The sequence below is a fragment of the Triticum urartu genome, chromosome 2 (genome assembly GCF_003073215.2).
Source record: "Triticum urartu cultivar G1812 chromosome 2, Tu2.1, whole genome shotgun sequence".
NCBI lineage: Eukaryota > Viridiplantae > Streptophyta > Magnoliopsida > Poales > Poaceae > Triticum > Triticum urartu.
Genome location: NC_053023.1, coordinates 327,685,992 through 327,708,685, shown reverse-complemented (window position 1 = coordinate 327,708,685; position 22,694 = coordinate 327,685,992). Strand labels below are relative to the sequence as shown.

The 22,694-nt window shown below is 44.3% G+C and overlaps 1 protein-coding gene and 1 pseudogene across 1 annotated transcript; both read left to right on the top strand.

Moving 5' to 3' along the window:
• The first annotated feature begins 4,785 nt into the window (after nt 1-4,785).
• On the top strand, nt 4,786-21,978 carry LOC125537192 (THO complex subunit 4B-like). Its single transcript, XM_048700495.1, has 5 exons — nt 4,786-5,000; nt 5,094-5,255; nt 12,375-12,443; nt 12,532-12,716; nt 21,377-21,978. The coding sequence occupies exons 1-5, from the start codon at nt 4,854-4,856 to the stop codon at nt 21,624-21,626; spliced, it is 813 nt and encodes a 270-aa protein (XP_048556452.1). The 5' UTR covers nt 4,786-4,853; the 3' UTR covers nt 21,627-21,978.
• LOC125537193 lies at nt 5,262-12,367 on the top strand (annotated as a pseudogene).
• Nucleotides 21,979-22,694: the final 716 nt, after the last annotated feature.

The following is a 22,694-nucleotide window of genomic DNA, read 5'->3' as shown; positions in this document are numbered from 1 at the left end:
GAAACAATAGTATTTGGCACACCATGCAAGCGAATAATTTCACGAAAGAACAAATCAGCAACATTAACAACATCATCGCTTTTATGACATGGTATAAAGTGTGCCATTTTCGAGAACCTATCCACGACAACAAATATGCTATCCCTCCCCTTCTTTGTTTGAGGTAAACCTAAAACAAAGTCCATAGATATATCCTCCCAAGGAACACTAGGTACAGGCAAAGGCATATATAAACCATGAGGATTGAGTCGTGACTTAGCTTTTTGACATGTAGTGCAGCGAGCAACAAAACGCTCAACATCCCGTCTCATCTTTGGCCAAAAGAAATGTGTAGCAAGTATATCCCCCGTCTTCTTGACGCCAAAGTGTCCCATTAGTCCTCCTTCATGTGCCTCCTGCAACAACAAAAGACAAACGGAGCCAGCTGGAATGCATAGCTTGTTAGCACGAAACACAAATCCATCGTTAAGAATGAACTTGTTCCAAGTTCTCCCTTCCTTACAATTCTGCAATACATCTTTAAATTCAGCATCATGCACATATTGATCTTTGATGGTCTTCAAACCAAATATTTTAAAGTCAAGTGGTGAAAGTATAGTATAACGACGAGACAATGCATCAGCAATAATATTTTCTCTACCCTTCTTGTGTTTAATGACACAAGGTAAAGTCTCAATGAATTCAACCCATTTAGCATGTCTACGGTTCAGTTTTGCTTGACTTTTAATGTGTTTCAATGATTCATGATCAGAATGTATAACAAATTCCTTGGGCCATAAATAATGTTGCCATGTTTCTAAGGTCCGAACAAGAGCATATAATTCTTTATCATAAGTAGAATAGTTCAGACTAGGCCCACTCAATTATTCAGAAAAGTATGCAACAGGTTTGCCATCTTGTAATAACACACCTCCTAATTCAATTCCACTAGCATCACATTCAAGCTCAAAAGTCTTATTAAAATTAGGAAGTTGGAGTAAAGGAGCATGTGTCAACTTATCTTTCAATACCGTGAAGTCTTCTTCCTGTGCGGTACCCCAAACAAAAGGCACATCCTTCTTTGTAAGCTCGTTGAGAGGTGCAGCAATGGTGCTGAAATCTCTCACAAAATGCCTATAGAAACCAGCAAGGCCAAGGAAACTGCTCACTTGTGTGACCGTTTTGGGCTGCGGCCAACTCTCAATAGCTTCAATATTGGCTTTATCAACTTCAATTCCTTGTGGAGTAACAACATAGCCAAGAAAAGATACTCGGTCGGTGCAAAAGGTGCACTTTCCAAGGTTACCAAACAAACGTGCATCACGTAGAGCAACAAAAACATCACATAAATGTTCCAAATGTTCCTCCAAAGATTTGCTATAAATCAATATGTCATCAAAGTAAACTACCACAAATCGTCCAATGAAAGCACGTAAAACTTCGTTCATTAACCTCATGGAAGTACTAGGTGCATTAGTTAACCCAAAAGGCATGACTAACCACTCATATAATCCAAACTTAGTTTTAAATGCTGTTTTCCATTCATCTCCCAATTTCATACGAATTTGATGGTATCCACTACGCAAATCAACTTTGGAGAATATTGTAGAGCCACTCAATTCATCAAGCATATCATCTAGCCTAGGAATAGGATGACGATAACGAATAGTAATATTATTAATGCCTCTACAATCAACGCACATACGCGACGTACCATCCTTTTTCCGCACTAAAATGATAGGAACAGCACAAGGAGTAAGGGATTCGTGTATATAACCTTTGTCGAGCAGTTCTTGTACTTGACGCATAATCTCCTTCGTCTCCTCTGGATTGGTACGGTATGGTGCACGGTTGGGTAATGATGCACCGGGAATTAAGTCAATTTGATGCTCAATCCCTCGAATAGGTGGTAATCCCGGTGGCACGTCTTGTGGAAAGACGTCAGCGAACTCCTGCAAAATGTTAGTGACAGCAAGAGGCAAAGAGGAAGGCACGTCCTCGAATGAAAATAATGCCTCTTTGCACACAAAAGCGTAGCAAACAGATTTGCTAAAATCTAGATCTTCAATATCAGATTTGGTGGCAAGTAAACATGCACTTTTCAATTTAATTTCAGAAGCAACACTAGATGGTTTATTATTAGGCTTCATTTGTTGCTCAAATTCTTTTGCCACAATCTGATTTTCACTCTTATTTTTCTCCTGTTTTGCTTTATTAGCTCTATTAAAATCATCTTTCAAAATGGAATCGGGAGTCATAGGAAGCAAAGTAATATGGCTATCCTTATGAACAAGAGTATACTGATTATTTTGACCATGGTGTACAATTTTTTTATCAAATTGCCATGGTCTACCAAGTAATAAGGAACATGCTTGCATGGGTACCACATCACAGTCAACATAATCAGCATATGTCGAGATACTAAAATGCACATGAACAATACATGTTACCTTAACTTTGCTGCTGTTGTCGAACCATTGGATGTAGTAAGGATGTGGATGTGGTCGTGTGGTGAGAGAGAGCTTCTCCACCATCTCCATGCTAGCCAAGTTGTTGCAGCTCCCTCCATCTATGATGACGTGAACAGAACGTTCCTTCACAACTCCCTTTGTATGAAATAAATTATGCCTCTGATTTTGCTCAGCTTGTGTAACCTGCACACTCAAAACACGTTGAGCAACTAAACATTCGTACCTGTCAGCATCTTCAGGAGCCATGTATTGCGTCTCATGATCAGAATCATCTCCATCGTGTTCTTCATGTGTAATAAGAGCCAAAGTCTCCTCATCATAGTCACTAGCGGACTCATACCCACTATCCTCAGTAACAATCATCACACGCTGAGATTTGCATTCTCTCGCAAAATGTCCTCATAGAGGCAAAGGTGTCCCGATGTTTCGATAAGATGGTGGCTATCATTTCTGTGGGAGTCGACCTTGACAATCCGACTACAAACGTGCGAGATGTCGCGCCTTAGCAATCGCTAAACCAACTTCCGAGGGGTTATTGACCATGCCGGAGCACGATCAACTTGACCACGAGGGTCTATTTCCTGCGAGCAAACAAAGAACAAGTAAGAAACTGAGATTGCAATCTGGATATTGCGAATATAAGATGAAAGCTTTATTGATCAAGGTGGGGTTCTGTGATGTCTTGGCCTGGTCGTTGGACAAAAACGAAGTACGCGAAGTTGCAGCTATGGCGAACTTTTAATCTAAACAAAACCCAAAGTCTAAACGATGCCCTAAGGGCGGTATATATGGAGGAGAGAGGGGGAATTTCATGGCCCTTGGTGGTGAGGTCCGAAACCAACCCTAACTCTTGTTTCCCCACACATACGGACTCTAAAAACAGCCTATACTTAAGTACTTCGAAAATACATGGGCCTGGCCCAATAATAAGGTGACGCAGCACCTAGAATAGTCTCTGGACGAAATTTATGAAGTGGCATCTTGTATATTTCGTCCCATGTTTCATGCACTCATTATGGTGGCTTCAGAGTCCTGTAATCATCACTTGTAACTCCGTTCTTGTTCCCCTTGCGCATGCCATCATCTCCATGCTTGAACTTGCTCCGAGGTTCATCTTTCTTGTCCAAGCTAGGCCCTTCATTTGTAAGCAAAACAAATGTATCCAATTTAGGCAGCATCATATTCTCATGGACATTAGAATCGTTACTAAGAAACGAAAGTACCTGATAATTCAATTGGCGTGCGCGAGCTCTAGTAATTGATCCAGTATGTATAGCAGCAGGGGCTGTGGGTGTAACAATGGTATTGATGTCCTCATCATTACTAATGGCCTCATGCAATCGCAACTTCTCCCAAATCTCTTTTGCCTTACACAGAAACAACACGTGATTCGTATCTTCTGGCCCATTCAAACATGATGGGCAGATGGACGAAACTTTCATATGTCTATTAGCAAGCGTACACGACACGGTAGGGTTCCATGCAAAATACGTCAAATGAAAAATTTTACCTTTGTTGGACAAGATAATTGCTAAATCTTACTCAAAATAGGATTGACATTTGTTCTACCATACCATTTGTGTGTTTGCAATTTCCTTTCATATTGTTTGTTTCATTCCTCCAAATAAGCCGAATAAAATGTGAACCATTTTTTGTATAGTTTCAAGCAATGAAATCCGTCATATTATGCATAAGGAGAGGAATCACAAGCATCCTTTGAGCGTCAATTGGCCACAACATTTGCCTCACTAAATTTTGATCCAAAAAATTGATGACTTGATTTATAAGATCAATAACTTTTGACACCCGCAAAAAAAAAGATCAACAACTTTTCACAGAAGATGCTCTTTTCTAGAAGTAATAAATTTTCTGTCCGCGACAGTTGAAATAGAGGGCATGGATGGAATGCCAGGTTGAAATAGAGGGCAATGGAACGAAGAAGACGCTCCGTTGCAACATACGGGCGTGTTCCCTCGATCAAAAAGAAAAATGCTACAGGGTGATTGCGGAGAAGGAAGAGACGCCCGCCAGACCTCAACCTTGCCGGGCCCTCTTTGATTCGCAGGATTTTCAAATTGTAGGAATAGGAAAAGTATAGGGTTGGAGTGGCATGCACACATGAATCCTACAGGATTAGCATGGAGTATTTGATGGCACAGAAAAAGCAAAGGAATTGTAAAAAGAGGTTGGAGTGGATGTTAGATTTCCTATGAAATGTAGTATAAAAGATTCCCTAGAAAAAATTTCTATGAGATTCAATTTTATGAATCAAAGGAGCAACATAGGAAAAATTCTTGAGGATTTCAATCCTCCAGAAATTCTATAGAATTCCTTTGAATAAAGGAGTAGTTTTAGCCGCCGCCGCCGCCGTAGAGCCCGTTCCCCCTCCCGCGGCCAGCGACCATGTCGAGTGGCCTGAACATGTCCCTAGACGACCTCATCAAGCAATCCAAGTCCAGGCCCAAAGCCAACCCCGCCTTCTCTTCCGGGCCCACCCGCCGGGCGGCGCCGTCCGCCCGAACCATGCCCTACCCGCCGTCTGCTCCCAAGGTACGCCGTCGCGTTCGCACTCCCTACCGGGCTTCAGGCCCTTCCTCCCTGCGCAAGAAACCTAACTCCACCAGCTGATGCCCGCCCATCCAGGCCGCCACCGCCGACTCTCTGTACGGTGTCTACTCCGAGCACGTTGCCGCCATGGCAACCTCCCCGCCACCGCCGGCGGTGGCCGGGCCACAGGCACTCGAGACGGGCACGAAGCTGCACATCTCCAACCTCGACTCCAGCGTCACCGTCGAGGACGTCCAGGTGCTTGCTGTTCTTCTGTTGCTATTGCTCTTAAGATTCATGCCAATACCTTATTCTTGTTGGTTGACTGTAATGTCTTAGCTATATTTTTATTCTGGGGGAAAGCCATCATGGCAATATATTCATTAGTCAAAATAGTTCCCTCCAACAAGAGGATCGTGTTGCCACAAGCTAACAAGGTATCCAACTGCATGATTAGCTAGTATATGTGCTTCACAATTATCAAACTTAACTCTAGCGCAACCACGACATAAGAAGGTGCATTCTTCATAAACTGCTGCTGTTTGGCCTATTGAATTGCTGTCTGATCGCATGGTCTCCACAACCTCCAGGCAGTCGGACTGAACAACAATACGATTAGATCCCATATCTCCTGCCAATAGCAAACCGTCCCGGAGAGCATGAGCCTCAGCCATAGGTGCAGCTTCTTGCTGCAATATCACTGTATAAGGTAACATGACCGTTGAGCACCACAAAGTCTTCTGGCAGCTTCTCCCTGCTGTGCCGAGTGATCCCACTCAGTTTCTTCCTTGATCTAGCATAGTTGAGGCACAGGGCCAGAATAGCTTGCGCGGACCGTGCCGCCACCTGTACTGATTCAATCATGGGCCACTTGCCTTCTCTCCCACCATACGTACCAAGTTGTGTTAGCTAGTAGCTTCCCCGTCCGATCTTTCGAATAAGCAAGGGCCGAGTCTGCCCTTTCATTTATCAAACTGTGAAAAACAAATATCCAATTTCTGTAATTGAAGATCCCCTGGAGCTATTTTCCAAAATTGATCTTGGGAGTGGGTATCACCAAATAAGGATGGAAGATGAGTATATTGCAAAACTACATTTTCAACTTACATGGGCCATTATGAATATATAGTAATGCCTTTTGGCCTTACTAATGCACCAGCAACCTTTCAATCCTTGATCAATTTTTTGCTGGCATCTTATCTTAGGAAATTTCTAGTAGTTTCCTTTGATGATATACACATCTACAGCTCCTCAACGGATGAGCACTTAAAACATTTAGCTGCTGTGTTTTCCATTCTCAGAAGCAACAAACTATTTGCTAAATTCAGTAAGTGTTCATTTGGACAAACTCAGGCCCTGTCATGTGGTTACTGCTGAAGGGGTGTCAACTGATCTGTTAAAATTCAGGCTATGCAGAACTGGCCTGCTCCCACCAATGTCACTGAGTTGAGGAGCTTTCTAGCGCTGACTGGGTATTAAAGGACATTCATTCAGGCTGATCCTGGGTCATGTAATTGCCGCTGAAGGTGTGTCAACTGATCCAGTTAAAATTCAGGCTGTGCAAAACTGGCCTGCTCCCACTAATGTCATTGAGTTAAGGAGTTTCTGTAGCATCCCTGTATCAACACTATGCAGATCTAGCATCTTCCACTAGCCTCCATATAATATCGATCCTAAGGTGCCCACTTCAGTCCTTCACACAACACACGCGTTGGAAACGTGCACGCCATGTGGCAGGATGGTCGGTGTCGCAACACAAAATAGCGAAATAATCCACAACAACAACATATACATATACATATACATATACATATACAACAACTTCGAAGAGTCAAATTTAACGAATGAATACAACAACGGCCTTTCGTTCAAGATACAACTCATACAACGGAAGCGAGTAGACCTTAGACATGTAAGAATACTAGTTGTCTTAAGAAGGCTTAAACTAAAGCAAAGGCGTTCATATCGCTACCCAGGCCGCGGTATGTTGGAAAACCAACTAACGCCGTCCATCATCAAACCTGCTTCCTGAATCGTTGCCGGCTGGATTGGCAGCAATCCAGGTAAAAGAGTATGGGATGATAACCAGCTAACTCATCCATCATCAAACCTGCTTTCTGAATAGCTGTCGGCTGGATTGGCGGCAATCCACGTAAAAGAGTAAATTAAGCAAGGTGAGTAGTCAGCTGTACTCGCATGACTTACCTGAGACCTACACTATTTATGCATCAGGTATCAAAGGGGGTAAGGTGTTTAGCGGCAGCAAGCACTAGCACCTATAGAGACCCGCTACATCTTGCGCTTATCAGGTACAAGGAATGAGAGCGTATAAGAACCAATTACGCTAATCGTGGTGCAACGCAACCCCACAGGCTGCATCCATACTGAGCTTCTATCCTATCGCCACACATCACAGAGCCTTGCATTCCCCTTTGGATCACCCACGAAGAAAATCCCCAAGGCACTTGGCAACTTTTATTAATTATTTGAAGTTGTGCAACTCTGTTAACTAACAATATTAAGGGTGGGCAAATTTTAGAGATTACAAGTTGAAGTTGTGCTATGATCAAGTCGACCGATTCAAGTCGTCCATAACCGCGGACACGGCTATCCGGATAGATTTATCCCTGCAGGGTTGCACCAATTTACCCACACGCATGCCTGTCAAAACCACCTGCTGGCCCATTATAGGTATGAACCGGAAGATTTGAAAGAGACACGTTGTTGCCCTAGGTATATCCAAGACCAGAAAGCCACCCGGCGAGTCAATCAAGTGTCCTACCGGCTCTCCGAGTCAGGACCCAATCGTGAGTGGGAAGCGGTCATGATTGACTGTTGCCTCGAACTGTGGTCAGCCGTCTGCCTGTCCACAATTTGTGAACCACCAGGGGTTGCAGCCCCTAACTGTGGTCAACCACCTAGTGGATCCGAATGGAAGAAACAAAAGTAAAACCAGCGTGCGTCTCCTGGAAAAGTCTACAGTTTCGAGTACCCGTGGGAGGGGGGGGGGGGATACACCACTCCCACATGTGGTTAGAGCGCTCATTCTTGAACATAAGTGATCCTGGGTCCTAGGTCGGCTCAAGTGTAACAAAACACCATGCCCTCAACATGGTCTCCCAACAGTACCTTCCTAACTTACTATCTCATATTGCACACATGACATCATCATCTGGCTTGGCGTATCTGCTCACCAAAACGCCGGGCAGCGGCGTACACTGGGTCAAAGCAGCCTTGCAGCAGCAGGAGAGACATGTCCCACGCTGCAGAATCCATCTTCACTGCGGCACTGTTTGAGTCCATTGGGGAGACAGGGTGCTTTGAATTTGGTCGGCAACGACGGTCGCCGTTGGCGGCCCTGACCTATGTGGTTCTGGCATCGGCGATGGGGGCGCCCTGCATCGTGCGTACCGTCTGAACGGGAGAGGTGGGCAGGATGGGTGGGGAAAGGCAGGACCAAGATTAGTGGCTTAACCGTGCAGGATTAGGGGTTGATCGGTGGGATTGGTGGCTTGCTGGCGCTCAACATTGGGAGACTATGCACCATTAGATCGCGTGATTAAATGGTTGAGATAGTTTGGATCTGCCCCCTTTGGTTCTTTATAGGGGTAGTAGATAAGGACATGATATTGGTGGTGGTTGATAGATTTACTAAGTATGCTCACTTTATTCCCATGAAACATCCTACTACATGAAAAGTGTGGCTAAAGCTTTCTCTCACAACATATTTACATTACTTGGCTTGCGAACTGTGATTGTGACTGATAGGCATGTAACCTGATGGTCAAACCGAAAGAGTGAATCAGTGCTTGGAAACCTATTTAAGATGCATGAGCTTTCAACAGCCAAAGAAATGAATGCGCTGTGGCTCACTTTAGCAGAGTGGTGGTACAACACCACCTTCCATACTAATCTGAAATCACACCATCCCAAGCACTTTATGGATTGTCTCCTCCTATGGTTGCTGAATCTGCTATTCTTGATTCTATATGTGAAGTGACACATTGCTTCAGAGCAGACAAGCAGCCTAGGAAATCATAAAGGGCAACTTACTAAAGGCACAACAAAGAATGAAGTGTTATGCTGATAGAAAAAGTGAGGACAAATCTTTTCAAACTTGTGATGTGGCATTTCTCAAGCCGCAGCCCTATAGACACACATCACTGAGTTTACATAAGCATGTGAAATTACTCTCAAGTTTTATGGGCCTTTCAGAGTAATTGAACAAATTGGGAATACCACATACAAACTGCTCCTACCAGAAGGGTGTCAGCTGTACCCCACATTCCATGTCAGCCAGCTCAAGACACACCTTGGACCTCAGGTCATTCCCTCTCCTCATGTCCCATTAGTGAATGTTGATGGCGTAATACAGATGGAGCCTGAAGCTGTGCTAGGGAGAAAGCTCATTCACAGGCCACAGGTTGCAATCAGCATCTCAGTTGTTCGCTGGCTGATAAAATGGGCCAATCTACCGGTGGAAGCAGCAACATGGGAAGATTCGGCGTTTGTCCAGAAGGTTTTTCCATCTTTCCAGCCTTGAGGACAAGTACTGTCTCAGCTGGGGGGAATTGTCAGGCCCTGTTCTGAAGTTAACTGAAGATATCCACTTCTATTCGAATTGTCAGGCCCCGTTCTGAAGTTAACTGAAGATATCCACTTCTATTGTTCCCTTGCTTGGTAGCTTGTTTTTCACGTTGATCTTTGATCCATCGGCTGATGACGCACGACACCGCTTCGCCAATGGGCCGCTTCCTTAACCATTGATCGACCATCCGAAGCACCAAGCCCTTGGTGTCGCTGTTGATCGTCCGACAATGGCCCACTTGCTTTAATTCCTGTTGCTCTACTTTTCACTTGCTCCCGCACTGTAGTGGCTATAAAGCCCTCTCCTCGTTCATTTTCGGTTACGCTTTTGTAATTGGGTTAAACCCTAGCCGCCTGTGGCGTGCTGTACCTACCTTCTTCCTTTCCATGTAACAGAAACCCAGATCTAAGCGGCTTAATCCTGCTTGTTCTTTGAATTTCATACAAATTTTCAGTGTTAGAGTAGTTCAGGTCTTGACCATCTGTTAATAATTTTAGTGTGAAGTGTTCCTTGAGAGACCATCTCTTAATCTCCATGATTATTGGTCCACAGATTTCATAATTCCATGTGACAGATTGAGCTCATGTACTCCCTCCAAACGAGTTCTGATCACCACGGAAGAATATGATCATGCTTTCCAGTCTTTGATAAATAATATATTTAAAATAGAGTGTTACTATTCTGCAACCGGTTGCATAATACTTATTCTACAGCTAGTTTTGCACTGCCTTCCAATAACAATGTGTCCTGCCTTAGTTCTCAAAAAAACAATGTGTCCTGCCTTGACTCGATCTATTGTACTGCCTCTACAGTCAGGTTATGGAGGTTGTAGAATAGTAAACCTATATATTTGAATATATAGAGTGGGTCACACAAAGATTGTACAAACAGATTGATCACAAATAGCAATTATATTTTTGCGAGTTTTACCATGCATGTTTATATTGTTTTTTTTCCGAGAAAACGCAAGAGAGTTTGCGTTTCATTTCATTGAACAGGAAGAGAACAGCAGTACAGGTACAACCTCCCAAGAGGAGGGACACACGCACACACATCATCGTCCTCACCAAACGAGCAGGCGAGGAGGTGCTACCAACTACAGACTGCAACTACGAAAGGTCTAGCCTTGTCCAGCCTCCAACCATGAACGGCGAGGTAGCTAGACTCAGAGCCTCAAGGCCGCGTCACAGCCGTTGCCAGGCGCCTCCAAAGAAGACCGCATCTCCAGGGCTGTCCAGGCCAACGTACCTTCCACCCATAAGTGCCTAAGAGACGGCAGGTGGATGGCAGGACCCAACCAGGACTAGTGAAGCCATCGTCTTGGACATGCCGGCGCCGGCGTACATAGCGCCCCGGACGCCCACACTCTATGCTGAAGCCCTCATCACAGCATCGCATTACCATCAAGCCTTGCCGGAAGACCGGGGAGGCCACCATCTCCAGCTGCTGCATCGGGGACTCCAAGTGCGACCCAAGCAACACCTTCAAGAAGGGGATGGCGCTGAGGCGCAACCGCTGCCTTGTCCAATGAACTGGACCAAGGGTTTCCCCCGGTGCTCAAGGAGAGGGTCAGTCCGGGCCATGACAGCGCCTCCATGGAGGTTACGGCACCCTTAGGCGTCGCTGTTGTCAGCGCAGGCCATCGCCGCGCAGGGATTTCGCCCCGGCCCAAGACCAGAACCCCAAATACCGCCGAAGCAGAGCAGACAGGAGGCGGGGAAGCAGACCGCCGGAGAGGACCATCAGCACCGAGAAGGAAACCACGTGTCGTCACCGTCGATGTAGGGAAGCACCGGCCAGCGCAGAGCAGCAGCCGTCGGATGGCTGCCAAACTAGGCCAGCCACCGCAGGGGGTCGCGTCGAGCAGGGGTAGTGGCGCCGTCGCGGGGACCTGCCACCTGCACCTTGCTGCCGCCGACCATGGCCGCTGCCGCGGTGACCCGCAGCCTCCGCCACCTGGATCCGCCGGGGCACAGCCAAGCAGCCGCAGCCGCAGCCGCGCACCCAAAGGGTCGCGCTGCGCCGCCCGCGTGCTCGCCACGCCAGGTCCAGAGGCCCGACCCTTTGGATCTGGGGCCGCCGTCGCGAAACCCTAGGTCCGGAGCAGCACGGCTCCGTCAGCCTCGTCGAGCCCAACGCTCGAGGGGGGAGGCAGCCTGGGAGCGAAGTCCCGCCGCCGCCGGATCCGCCAGGGCTTTGCTCGGCGGGGAGCACCGGCGGCGGCAGGGGAAGGGGGAGGAGGAGGAGAGGGAGCGCTCGAGGCTGCGTCGCCTCCCGAGTCGCCCGTGGGGAGGGCGACGCGGGGGAGGGGGGGGAGGGGGGGGGGCTTAGTTCCATGTTTATATTGTGATAAAAACTACGGGCCCAACTGCAACATGGATGTTATAAAAGTTGAGTCACTCTGAACCACTTAATGAAATCGTTGCACTTTGAACCATGCATACTTGTACCATTATGTAGCATTGAACCATGTTCGGTGTGACCACATAGGCCTGATTAGTTGCGAGTCAGTGCGGTAATGTCCATTCTAAACATGGCCATTGTGAATTTGTGATATATTTATACAAATATCGTACTTCCAATTTATTTATTATTTATTTTGTCCTTCAAAGTAACCCAAGTCCCATAATACATGGCCCAGAGTGAAATTACTCATCATGAGAAGTAAAGAAGTATTATGAATTTGTGACCAAAGCAGACAACACGTAACTCTACATTTGTTTTAAGCACATAACTTAATTGTTATGTGATTGTAGCCGATGGGCTTTGTTTTTTCTTTATCTTGTCAGGAACTCTTTTCAGAGATTGGTGAGCTCAAACGTTATTCTGTTAACTACGATAAGGATGGGAAGTCTCAGGTAGATTGTTGAGCAATGTCTTCTCCAAGTATCATATATCATCTGTAGTTTCTACACCACAGATCTTTCTTGACTCTTTTCCTGTTAGGGAAGTGCGGAAGTTGTCTTTGCAAGAAAAGTAGATGCTTTGGATGCTATTGAGAGATATAATGGTGTTCTGCTTGATGGGAAGCCAATGAAGATAGAGCTCATTGGAAATAAGACCGAGCCACACCCAACAGAACCTTTGATGTACAACGGCACTTCTTCTAACTACAATGCAACTCCAAACAGGTTAGTCTTTTTAATTAAATTTCTTATGTATGGTTTAATCACTGTCAAAGAATGGGATATCCTTTTCGCTCATATAAGGACATTCTCTTACACTACACCTGTTGATGTTTTTCTAATCCTTTGAAGCAATCTGTCATTTTTAATGCATCAAATTGGTTAAGTTGTGTCCTGTCAGGACAGGAATTCTTCAGACAACAGTTAGAAACAGCACAGTGCCGTTTCATTTGCCAGCGCGCATTACAACCGTCGATCGAAGATCCTACGGCTCCAGCGAGCGTGCCGTTTCGCTCTCAAGTCACCGCTCGCAACCGTTGATCTCCAGATGAACGGCTGCAGTAGTTTTCTTCCTTTAAACTTTACTGCATGCTCTGTAATTGCTGAACCTGTCACTTTCTTGCTTTTCACCTGCTCGAACCCCTTTTTAAACCCTCCTTCGGCTTGTGGAGAGGGCATTCTGGATGTGTCTGGGCTTGGCCCTAAAGCCGCCGTGTTCCGGCTGGCGAACCCTAGTTTTGTGGCTCAGATCCACCAGCAATCGATTCCTTAAAATTCCCCAAAATTGTGTCGATTTCAGTTGCGTTCGCTGAATTTTGTGACAGTTCTTAGTTCGGTCCTGTCATGTCCTGAACCTAACATCTGGCCAAATGGAAGAGCAGCAGAGTTTGGAAACGTAGAAATTTAGATTCCAGTACACTTGTTTATGTTTGTCAATGTTTTAAATTGTTTCGTTGGTAACACTTCTGATCATTATTCTCCGTGATCGTGTAGCCACAGTGAGTAGGTGCCCCTACCGCTGCTGCATGATAGCATTCACAGAGCTAGGTTGTTCAGTCTAAATTATCTAATAACGTGGTGATGATTGCAATCTGTAACATAGGGCTTTTGTTTGTGAAGCAGCACAGGGTTGTGGAGGAGCAACTCCACCTTACTGCTACAAAGTGTACAGCACAAGAGTTGAAGGAACTACTTCAACGTGCTGCACTAGATATCACTCTAGAGGCGAATGTAGGCCAATATGGCAGCTGGAGTTCAATCCAGAACTCCTAGAGCACAAGATCTACTCCAAGATCTTAGATAAAAACACCAAGTTGTATTATAGGTAGTGGGGTATATAGTTTGGTTACAAAGTAGAGGTGAGGACCTCTATTTATAGGGCTTTGGGAAGCCTTTAGATACTTCTACTTATAGCTGGACACTCTAGAAAACATTATTTAAGATTCACCATTTCTACTCATAGCTACTCACAACTAGAGGACTCTAGAAAATATTAGGTAGGGTAGAAAAGAAAAGAAATACTACACTAGAGTGGAAGCATCTAGAAGAAGTAGCCAAACAAATCTGACATACGATTTGTTTTTTCTTTTTCCTCATCTAGTGTTCCTCATCATTCTCCCCTAGTTGTTTGGAACTTGCCCTCGAGTTATCTTCATAGAGCGCTTCTTCTGGATGGTAGAGAGTCAAGTCCGAAACATTGGAAGTGTTGGATAAGTTTCTCTTTAACACCTAAACCCTAAACCCTAAACCCTAAACCCTAAGCGTTATCATTTACATTCCTCACGATAGAGAAGGGTCCATTAAGGGTCCATACCTTCGCTGCCTAAGTTTCTCTTTAACACCTAAAGGTAGCCTCTTTTTTCGGAGGTATACCATCACCTTATCACCAACTTGGAATGATTTTGGTATCCTTTTGCAGTCAGCAAGTTGTTTATATTTCTGATTTTGTGCTTCCAGAACACCATGAATCTTTTCAAATAACTTAGTGTAATTATCAGCAAAGGACAATGCTGATTTTGAGTTTCCCCTTGATGGTAGCTTCACCAGGTCCACCACATGTGTTGGAACTTTAGTGTAGACAATGGAAAAAGGGCTCCTTCCTTTGGATCTATGCTTGGAGTTATTGTAGGAGAACTCTGCAAGAGATAAAGCCAAATCCCATTGTCCCTTTCTTTCTCCACAAATGCAACAGATCAGATTACCCAAAAACTTGTTCACCACTTTCGTTTGTCCATCTATTTGTGGATGAGCAGTGCTAGAAAATTTCAATTCAGTGTTGAATTGCTTCCACAAAGTGAGCCAAAATGCAACAAGAAACTTGCTATCACGGTCTGAGACGATGGACCTTGGTACTCCATGAAGTCTGACCACTTCTCGAAAGAACAGATTTGCCACATGATGAGCATCTGTTGTCTTGCGACATGGGATGAAATGAGCCATCTTAGAGAATCTATCCACGACTAGTCCACGACCACAAACACAACATCACTCCCTCGCCGTGTTCTTGGCAAGCCTAAGACGAAGTCCATAGAGATGTCCTCCCATGGAGTGACAGGAACAGGCAAAGGCATGCATAACCCTGTGTTCTGGACTTGGCCTTTGCAGGTTTGACATATAGGGCATCACTGAACAAACTTTCCAGCATCTCTCTTTAGTTGTGGCCAAAAGTAGCGAGCTTCCAGGTTAGCGGTAGTCTTGTCCCGTCCAACATGGCCAAGATCATTTGAATGGAGTTCTCTATTTAGTTTGTCACGCAGAGAACTCCTTGGGATGCACAAACGATCATTTTTGAAGACATAGCCATCTTGCACCAAATAGTCATCACCTAATGGCTAGCCTTGACGTGCTTCACCCAAACATGGCCAAAGTCATCATCATCCTCATACAACTCCTTTATTTGATCCATGCCTGGAAGTTCAGCCTCAAAAGAAGTCAAGAGGCTTGCACGATGACTCAAAGCATCGGCCACTCGGTTAGTTGTCCCAGATTTATGAACAATGAGATAGTTAAACCTCTCCAGGTATGCTGCCCATCTTGCTAGTATGCGGTCAAAATGTTTTTGATTTCTAGAATGCTTCAAGGATTGATGGTCACTATAAACAATGAACTCTTTAGGCAGCAAGTAGACTTCCCAAGTTTTCAAAGCTCTAAAAACGGCATACAATTCTTGTTGATAGGCACTCTGTTTCTGTCTAGCTTCGCTTAACTTCTCACTAAAGAAAGCAACGGGCTTCCTTTCGTGAGATAGAACAGCTCCAATGCCTACTCCACTTGCATCACACTCCAACTCAAAAGTCTTCTTGAAATCAGGTAGCACCAAGACGGGAGCTTGTTAGAGTTTTTGCTTGATCTCATTGAAACTAGCTTCAGCCGCTTCTGCCATTGGAACTTTCCTTTCTTCAGGCACTCGGTAATTGGTGCCATGATAGTGCTGAAATTCTTCACAAATCGTCTATAGAAAGTTGCAAGGCCATGAAAACTTCTTACCTCAGAAATGGTCTTTGGAGTTGGCCATTCTCGGATTGCTTCAACCTTGGAATCATCAACATGAATACCGTCACATGTTATGACGAATCCTATGAAAAGATGTTGTGTTTGCAGGAAAACACATTTCTTCAAGTTGACGTAGAGCTCATTTTCCCTTAGTACTTCTAGCACCTTCCGGATGTGATCAAAGTGTTCATCCTCATCCTTGCTAGATCAAGATGTCATCGAAATGGACCACAACAAAGTGGGATAAGAAGGGTCAAAAGACTTGATTCATCAAGTGCATAAAGGTACTTGGTGCACTTGAGAGTCCAAATGGCATGACCAGCCATTCAAACAACCCATCCTTTGTCTTGAAGGCTGTTTTCCATTCATCCCCGAGTCTGATACGGATTTGATGATATCCGCTTCTTAAATCTAGCTTTGTGAACACTCTTGCTCCACTAAGCTTACCCAACATATCATCCATACGGTGAATAGGGAATCTATACCTTACAGTGATCTTGTTAATGGCTCTACTATCGGTACACATGCACCAAGATCCATCTTTCTTTGGCGTGAGCAGGGCTGGTACAACACATGGGCTAATACTTTCTCGAATGTGCCCCTTCCGCAGCAATTCCTCCACTTTCTCCTTCAATATATCATGCTCTTTTGGGCTCATTCGATAGTGTGGAAGATTAGGAAGACTTGCTCCCGGAATTAAGCCAATTCTATGTTGAATTCCTCTCATCGGTGGCAGACCTTGTGGCTCTCCTGGTATGTGCAACACACAAATCTGTCTCCTTCAAGTCTTCCATAAACTCATGAGAGGTGTGGGAGATAGTTAACATAGTTATTCTCTCCTCCTTAGAGGTATTACCTTCAGTTTTGTTTGGTAGAATAATGATCTTTCTCCTGTTCCAAATGAAAAGAGTAAGAATTTTCCTTGCCCTTGTGTGTAGTATCCACATCAAATTGCCAAGGTCTCCCAAGAAGAACATGGCTGGCATCCATATCAACTACGTCACACAACACGTTTGGGCGATAATGCTTTCCCAAAGAAAGTGGCAGGTTGCATTGTTTGGTGATTCTCATATTCACTCCTTTCTTGATCCATCCAATAGTGTAGGGATTTGGATGATCATGGGTTTCAAGCTTTAAATGGTTCACCAACTTCTGGGAGATAAGATTATCGCAACTGCAACTATCAATCACTAATTTGCATATCTTGCCATTCATCGTGCATTTGCTCTCAAATATTTTCTTCCGTTGTGTGTCGTCAGGCTGTGGTGTGGAACATAGGAGACGCTGAATCACACATACCACCTCCACACCTTCTTGACAAACCTCTTGTCCCTCTACATCTTCAGATTCGTATTCTTCCTCATCGTCTTCACCATCATGGATAGTTGTGTTAACAAATTTTCTTAGTGGGCAACCGCTGGATATGTGTCCCTCTTTACCACATTTATAGCACTTCGTGCCTTCATTTGCCTTACCCTTGCCTCTAGTTTGCTTCGAGATGGGTCGTTTTGCCTTTGGTGGAGTGGTCTTTTCTTCCACTCCATTAGTGTGATCCCTAGACGAGCCTTCAGTATGAGGATATGGAGCCATAGTTGTCTTTCTCATCCTCACAAACCTCTCGGCCTTCAAGGCTAGGGCTTGTGCTTGATTAATGGACCAGATTTGTTGCATCATCAATCGATCTTGAATAGCATCATCGAGACCATTGATGTACCTTGCAACTTGTTGATCTTCAGCAAGGTTGCACCTCACTTGTAGCCTTAGAAACTCTTCCGTGTAATCTGAAACAGTCTTATTTCCTTGAGCACAATTTTGGAATTGGATAAATAGGATCTGGTCATAATCAGCAGGTAAAAATCTCCCTTTCAAAAGACTTTTCAATTGTCGCCAAGTTCTCACACGAGGTTCTCCTCTCAGCCTGCGTTCTTCTTGAACGCGATACCACCATGCACCGGCTCCTCCTTTCAGCTTGTAAGCGACCAAAGGAACTCTACGATCTTCCGGAACCTCTATGACCTCAAAGAAAGTCTCCACTTCATATAACCAGTCAAGGCACCCTTCAATATCAACATTTCCATTAGAAGTTGGGATTTCAGCTTTTACCTTGTATGTATCCCTTGCATATGTAGGGTTGGGTACTCTCCGATATGCATAGAGATCAGGCTCTTCAAGGGCATCATCATATTCTTCACCTTCAGGAGCTTCAACATAAATTGGCCTTCTTGAATTACGTTGGACTGCACGTTGAAATGCTCCAACCTTGAGGGAGATTTCAACCGTGTGTTTCGCTTTGATAGTGTCGGAGTCACTAAGCTATTGGACCTTGTATGGATGAGGATGGCGCTTCTTTTTAAGATGCAACTTGGAGCATAGTTATTCACTTGCCAAATTGTGCCAACTACCACCATCAATGATGTCCTTGATGGATCTTCCTTGGATTCCTTCTTTGATGTGGAAGATATGGCATCTTTGATCATCGTCATTTGTTGTTGAAGTTTCGAGATCTTGGAGACGACTCTTGTGGGACTTGAGTCGTTGTCATAAAAGACTTGATCATCTTTAGCTTCATTGACTTGTCGGTGTCGAGCAACATGATCCAATGGTTCCAGTTCTCCTTCACTATAAGATTCGTACTCTTCATCGGCATTGAGGATCATAGTGCCTCTTTTAGGATGACATCAAGATAGCAAGGTGAAACGTCAAGTTCAAGATGGCATCAATGGAGTACTTGATGACACCAATGGAGTAGGATGACATGAAATAGCTATCTTGCCTCTTGTAGGATGACATGTCATCTTGGTTGGAAATCCGCTATCTTGTTGTATGGTTGGATATCACAAATGAGGATAGAGACGCTAGCTTGATTGCACATAGAGGGCAAGGATTCGACCACTTGACTACTACTCTACTACTGCCAGAACTTCATGTTTTCCTACGAGTATCCTTGGCACTTGTATTTCTATTGCTCTTTGTACCTTTTGCTAACAAGCTTCTTCTTTCTCTTTTTTGTGATACTTTTCTTCCTTTTGCCTTTCCTCTTTGAGCCAAGATCAACAGTACAAGAATATTGCCATCAAGATAATGTGAGGATAGAAAGCACACCTCTGATCAATGAAATAAAAAAGTCGTGTAAGGCAAGTGATTGATACCCGACAATACTCCATAAGCTAGTCTCGGTAGGTTCAAGGTAATTGCAAAAGATGGAATGGCTCACAAGGTGGCAAAGTTGTGTGACGAAATGATATACCTCGTCGACACCTCTACTGTTATAAAATTGGAGGAGACCGACCTTGCTTCCTTTAAAGGTGTCAAAAGGATGGATGGATCGTCGTCATAGGCGAGCTTAGTGGTAGATGGGGCGGTGTAGGGTTACTTGTGCTTGTCGAAGAAGCCCTTGGTCCGAAGCCGTCGAAGATGCCTTCCACTCGTTGTAGCCGTCACCGTGCGCTCCTGGGTGAAGTCGGACACGAAGTTGGAATGTTCGACAAGTCGGATAATCTGACTTTGTCTCGGCAGCTACTCGTCAAATCGAGGAAGAACTCGAAATTGGAGGGAGAAAAGGAAAATTTTGGGGGAAAATTGGCTAGAGAAAAACAAATCAGAGGTAGATTGACTCGCACAACACCGGATCCATGGATCAAATCCAACCAAAACATCACTAGAAACAACAAATTGCTCGAAATCGGGTGAGGATATTTTTATGGGGATTTTTGTAATTGGGAAGAATAAAACAAATTAGGCTATAAATACGAGGGGGTGGGGTTCCAATTCGTGGCAACATTGCTCATGATACCAAACGATATGGGGCAAGTGTGGCTCGGTCTTCATGAATTGAAGGTGGATTGAGAGGGTACAAGTGCAAATCATGGGAAAAACAAGAGGAAAACACTCAATAGGACAAGATCCACTCCAATTAGCCTAAAATCCTAGGTCAATACAAGAGGCACATCTTAGATCCACAAAAAACATTGGAAAGTAGAGGAAACAAGGGTAGTTCTTCCCCAATCTCTAGGAGGTATGGAGGGCTTGAGAGATATTCCCCCCCAAATCTCTATGAGAGATGGAGGCCTTGGAATCCAAGGGATTCTTCCCCAGTGAGGAGGACTTGAACCTCTAAGAGGAGATGGATTGAGCAAGTCTCTCTCAAGTTTTTAGTTTATGCTTTGCTAACCCTAGAATGGAGGAGTACGGTTTATATAGTCTATACAAAGAGGGAAAGGTACACGGGTACGTGCCCCCTTACACTGAGCGCAGGCATGTCGGATGGTCCGACATAATCAAATATAATCTGAACATGTCAGACAATCCGGCCTTTGTCCGACATGATCCAGCGAGGCTTGGTAAGTCGGACATAAGGTCAGATTATTTGACATGTCGGATGTTATGTTAGATAAATTATGTCGGACTATCTGACTTCATTCAGAGAGCTCGGTTAAGTCGGACATTGGGTTGGACCCCAAGTCAGATAGTCCGACTTTTCTGTTGTTGGCTGGTTGGCCCCCTAGGTAGGTACTCTTTGCTCTTCAAGTCCCGTCTTCTTCGTAGCCTGTCCTTCATTCCTTGCCTTTCCATGCTCGATTTCATCGCACCTAACTACACATAGCGTTCCTCCTTGAGGTAGAAGTCATGTCTCACATGCAAGTATAGGGAGCTCGTATAGGAAGGATGTCACCTTGGGTGCTGCACGTGCCCTTGTCAATGGTCCACTTGAAGCTTGTGGCGTTTGATGGGTTCATGGTGATGTCCATAAGATGCTTTGCATCAGGTCCATCAGGTTCCTTGTTCTTTGCGTGGAGCCTGGCGCTGCTGGGGCCACGCCCATGCAGGCCACAGAGGCGATGGGTTTTGAGTGCAATAACGAGTGTGCTCTTGATTCCCTCATGGACTGGCATCATGAAATGACTATTTGTAAGAAAGTTAACCTATATGTTGGGACAGAGGTTTTTTATGATTTTGACCTTGGACAGTTGCATCTACTCGGTAGTCCAGAGGCTGTTTCACCGCACATAAATGAAGTTTGAACGTGAGTTTTCTGCACCTGAAGAATTCTGATTATGGACTTAAGGGTTGTGGCTCCTCATTTGGATTTGCAAAACTGATTCCAGCCACATGCCTGTAGATACTGACCCACTTGTACATTTTCTAGAGTATTAACATGCACAGCCTATCATATTACAAAATGCATTCTATTGTTTGTGGGACACCAGATGTCAACCACATTCTGTAGCCTGCATGTCAACTGGCATAGATTTGGCTCTGCAGGCCTTTTGAGCAGTGAATGTAAAACCAGCTTTATTTTTGGCAGGCCTTTTGAGCAGTGAATGTAAAACCAGCTTTATTTTTGGCAGGCCTTTTTACACCACACATTCATTAGTTTGGTACTCCTTTTGCAGTTTGCTTCAGAGAGGTGACCAGAGAGGGCCATTTCATGGTAATGGTCGTTCTGGAGGCAGTGGTCAGGGCGGTGCTGGCAAAAGAGGAATGTTTCAAGGCAACGTTCGTCCTGGAAACACTGTCCAGGACGGTGGTGGGCGGGGACAGGGCAGAGCCAGAGGGCATGATCGCAGCCGAGTTCCGGCCTCTGCTGCGGATCTTGATGCTGAACTGGAGCAGTATCATGCAGCAGCAGTGAAGCAAAAATGAGGCTCTGATGTACTCCGTATATTTTATACTCCCTCCGTCCATATATAAGTGACGTGGTTTTAGTCCAAATTTAAACTAAAACCACTTCACTTATTTATGAACGGAGGGAGTATATATATAGATTGTTGCATTATTAGTTTTCTGCTTTTAGTCGTCAGGTACCATGTTGAGAAAAGTTGGAAGGCATTAATTCGACATTTACATCTGCTGTGCTTTTGATATCCCTACTCCGTGCTGGATATGTCGTATTACCTAATTTTGAAACAGGGGTGTTCTCTTGGGGTTTATTTGGATAATAAGATTACAAAGAACTAGTTCTTGTTAAATTCAATTTCTAACTGAATCTTGGATATGTCGTATCATCTTGTTTGGATTGTCTAATTGAATCTCTAGATAAAAAAAACCGAGTTCTGCAAAAAGATCCGTCTAAGGCTCATTGAGATGAGACTTTGTTATGTCACATCTAAGTGATAGCATCTCCCTTTGTGTGGTCCCTTTTTCCTATGCAGCACACCTTTTTTAGCTTGTTCTGTTCTTGTATTTTTGTTTTTGTTTCTTTTTTTTAGCAACTGTTTTTGTTTCTTGTAGATGTGCTGTTTCTGTCTGGATCGATGCAGCATTTGTTGGGCTGGGCTTTTTAGTTTTTTTTACTTTGTATTTGGGCATTTTCATTTCTATTGAATTTCTTCTAGCTGACGGCTTTGCTTTGTGTTGTTTTTTGACAGGCCTGGCCAAAAGAAAAGGCAGACTATATTTACACATATCCGGATAAAAAGAATATAAAAATACTGAATGGATAAAATCACCAAAAAGAGCATGCTGGTAAAAAACACAATGAACAATAATAATACTCCCTCTAAAGTCGTATTGAAGTCTGAGACACTTTGGGATCAAGGGAACGGAGGGAGTAATAATTTAAGACGTGTTTAAAATGAAAAAATATATATATTTCTTTTAAAGTTATATTAAATTGAGACATTTATTTTTGGGATGGAGGGAACGTGTTTGGTTGCCTGCTGAAATTGCAACTAATTCTTGAGTGTTTTTGGTAATTCATAATAACACATA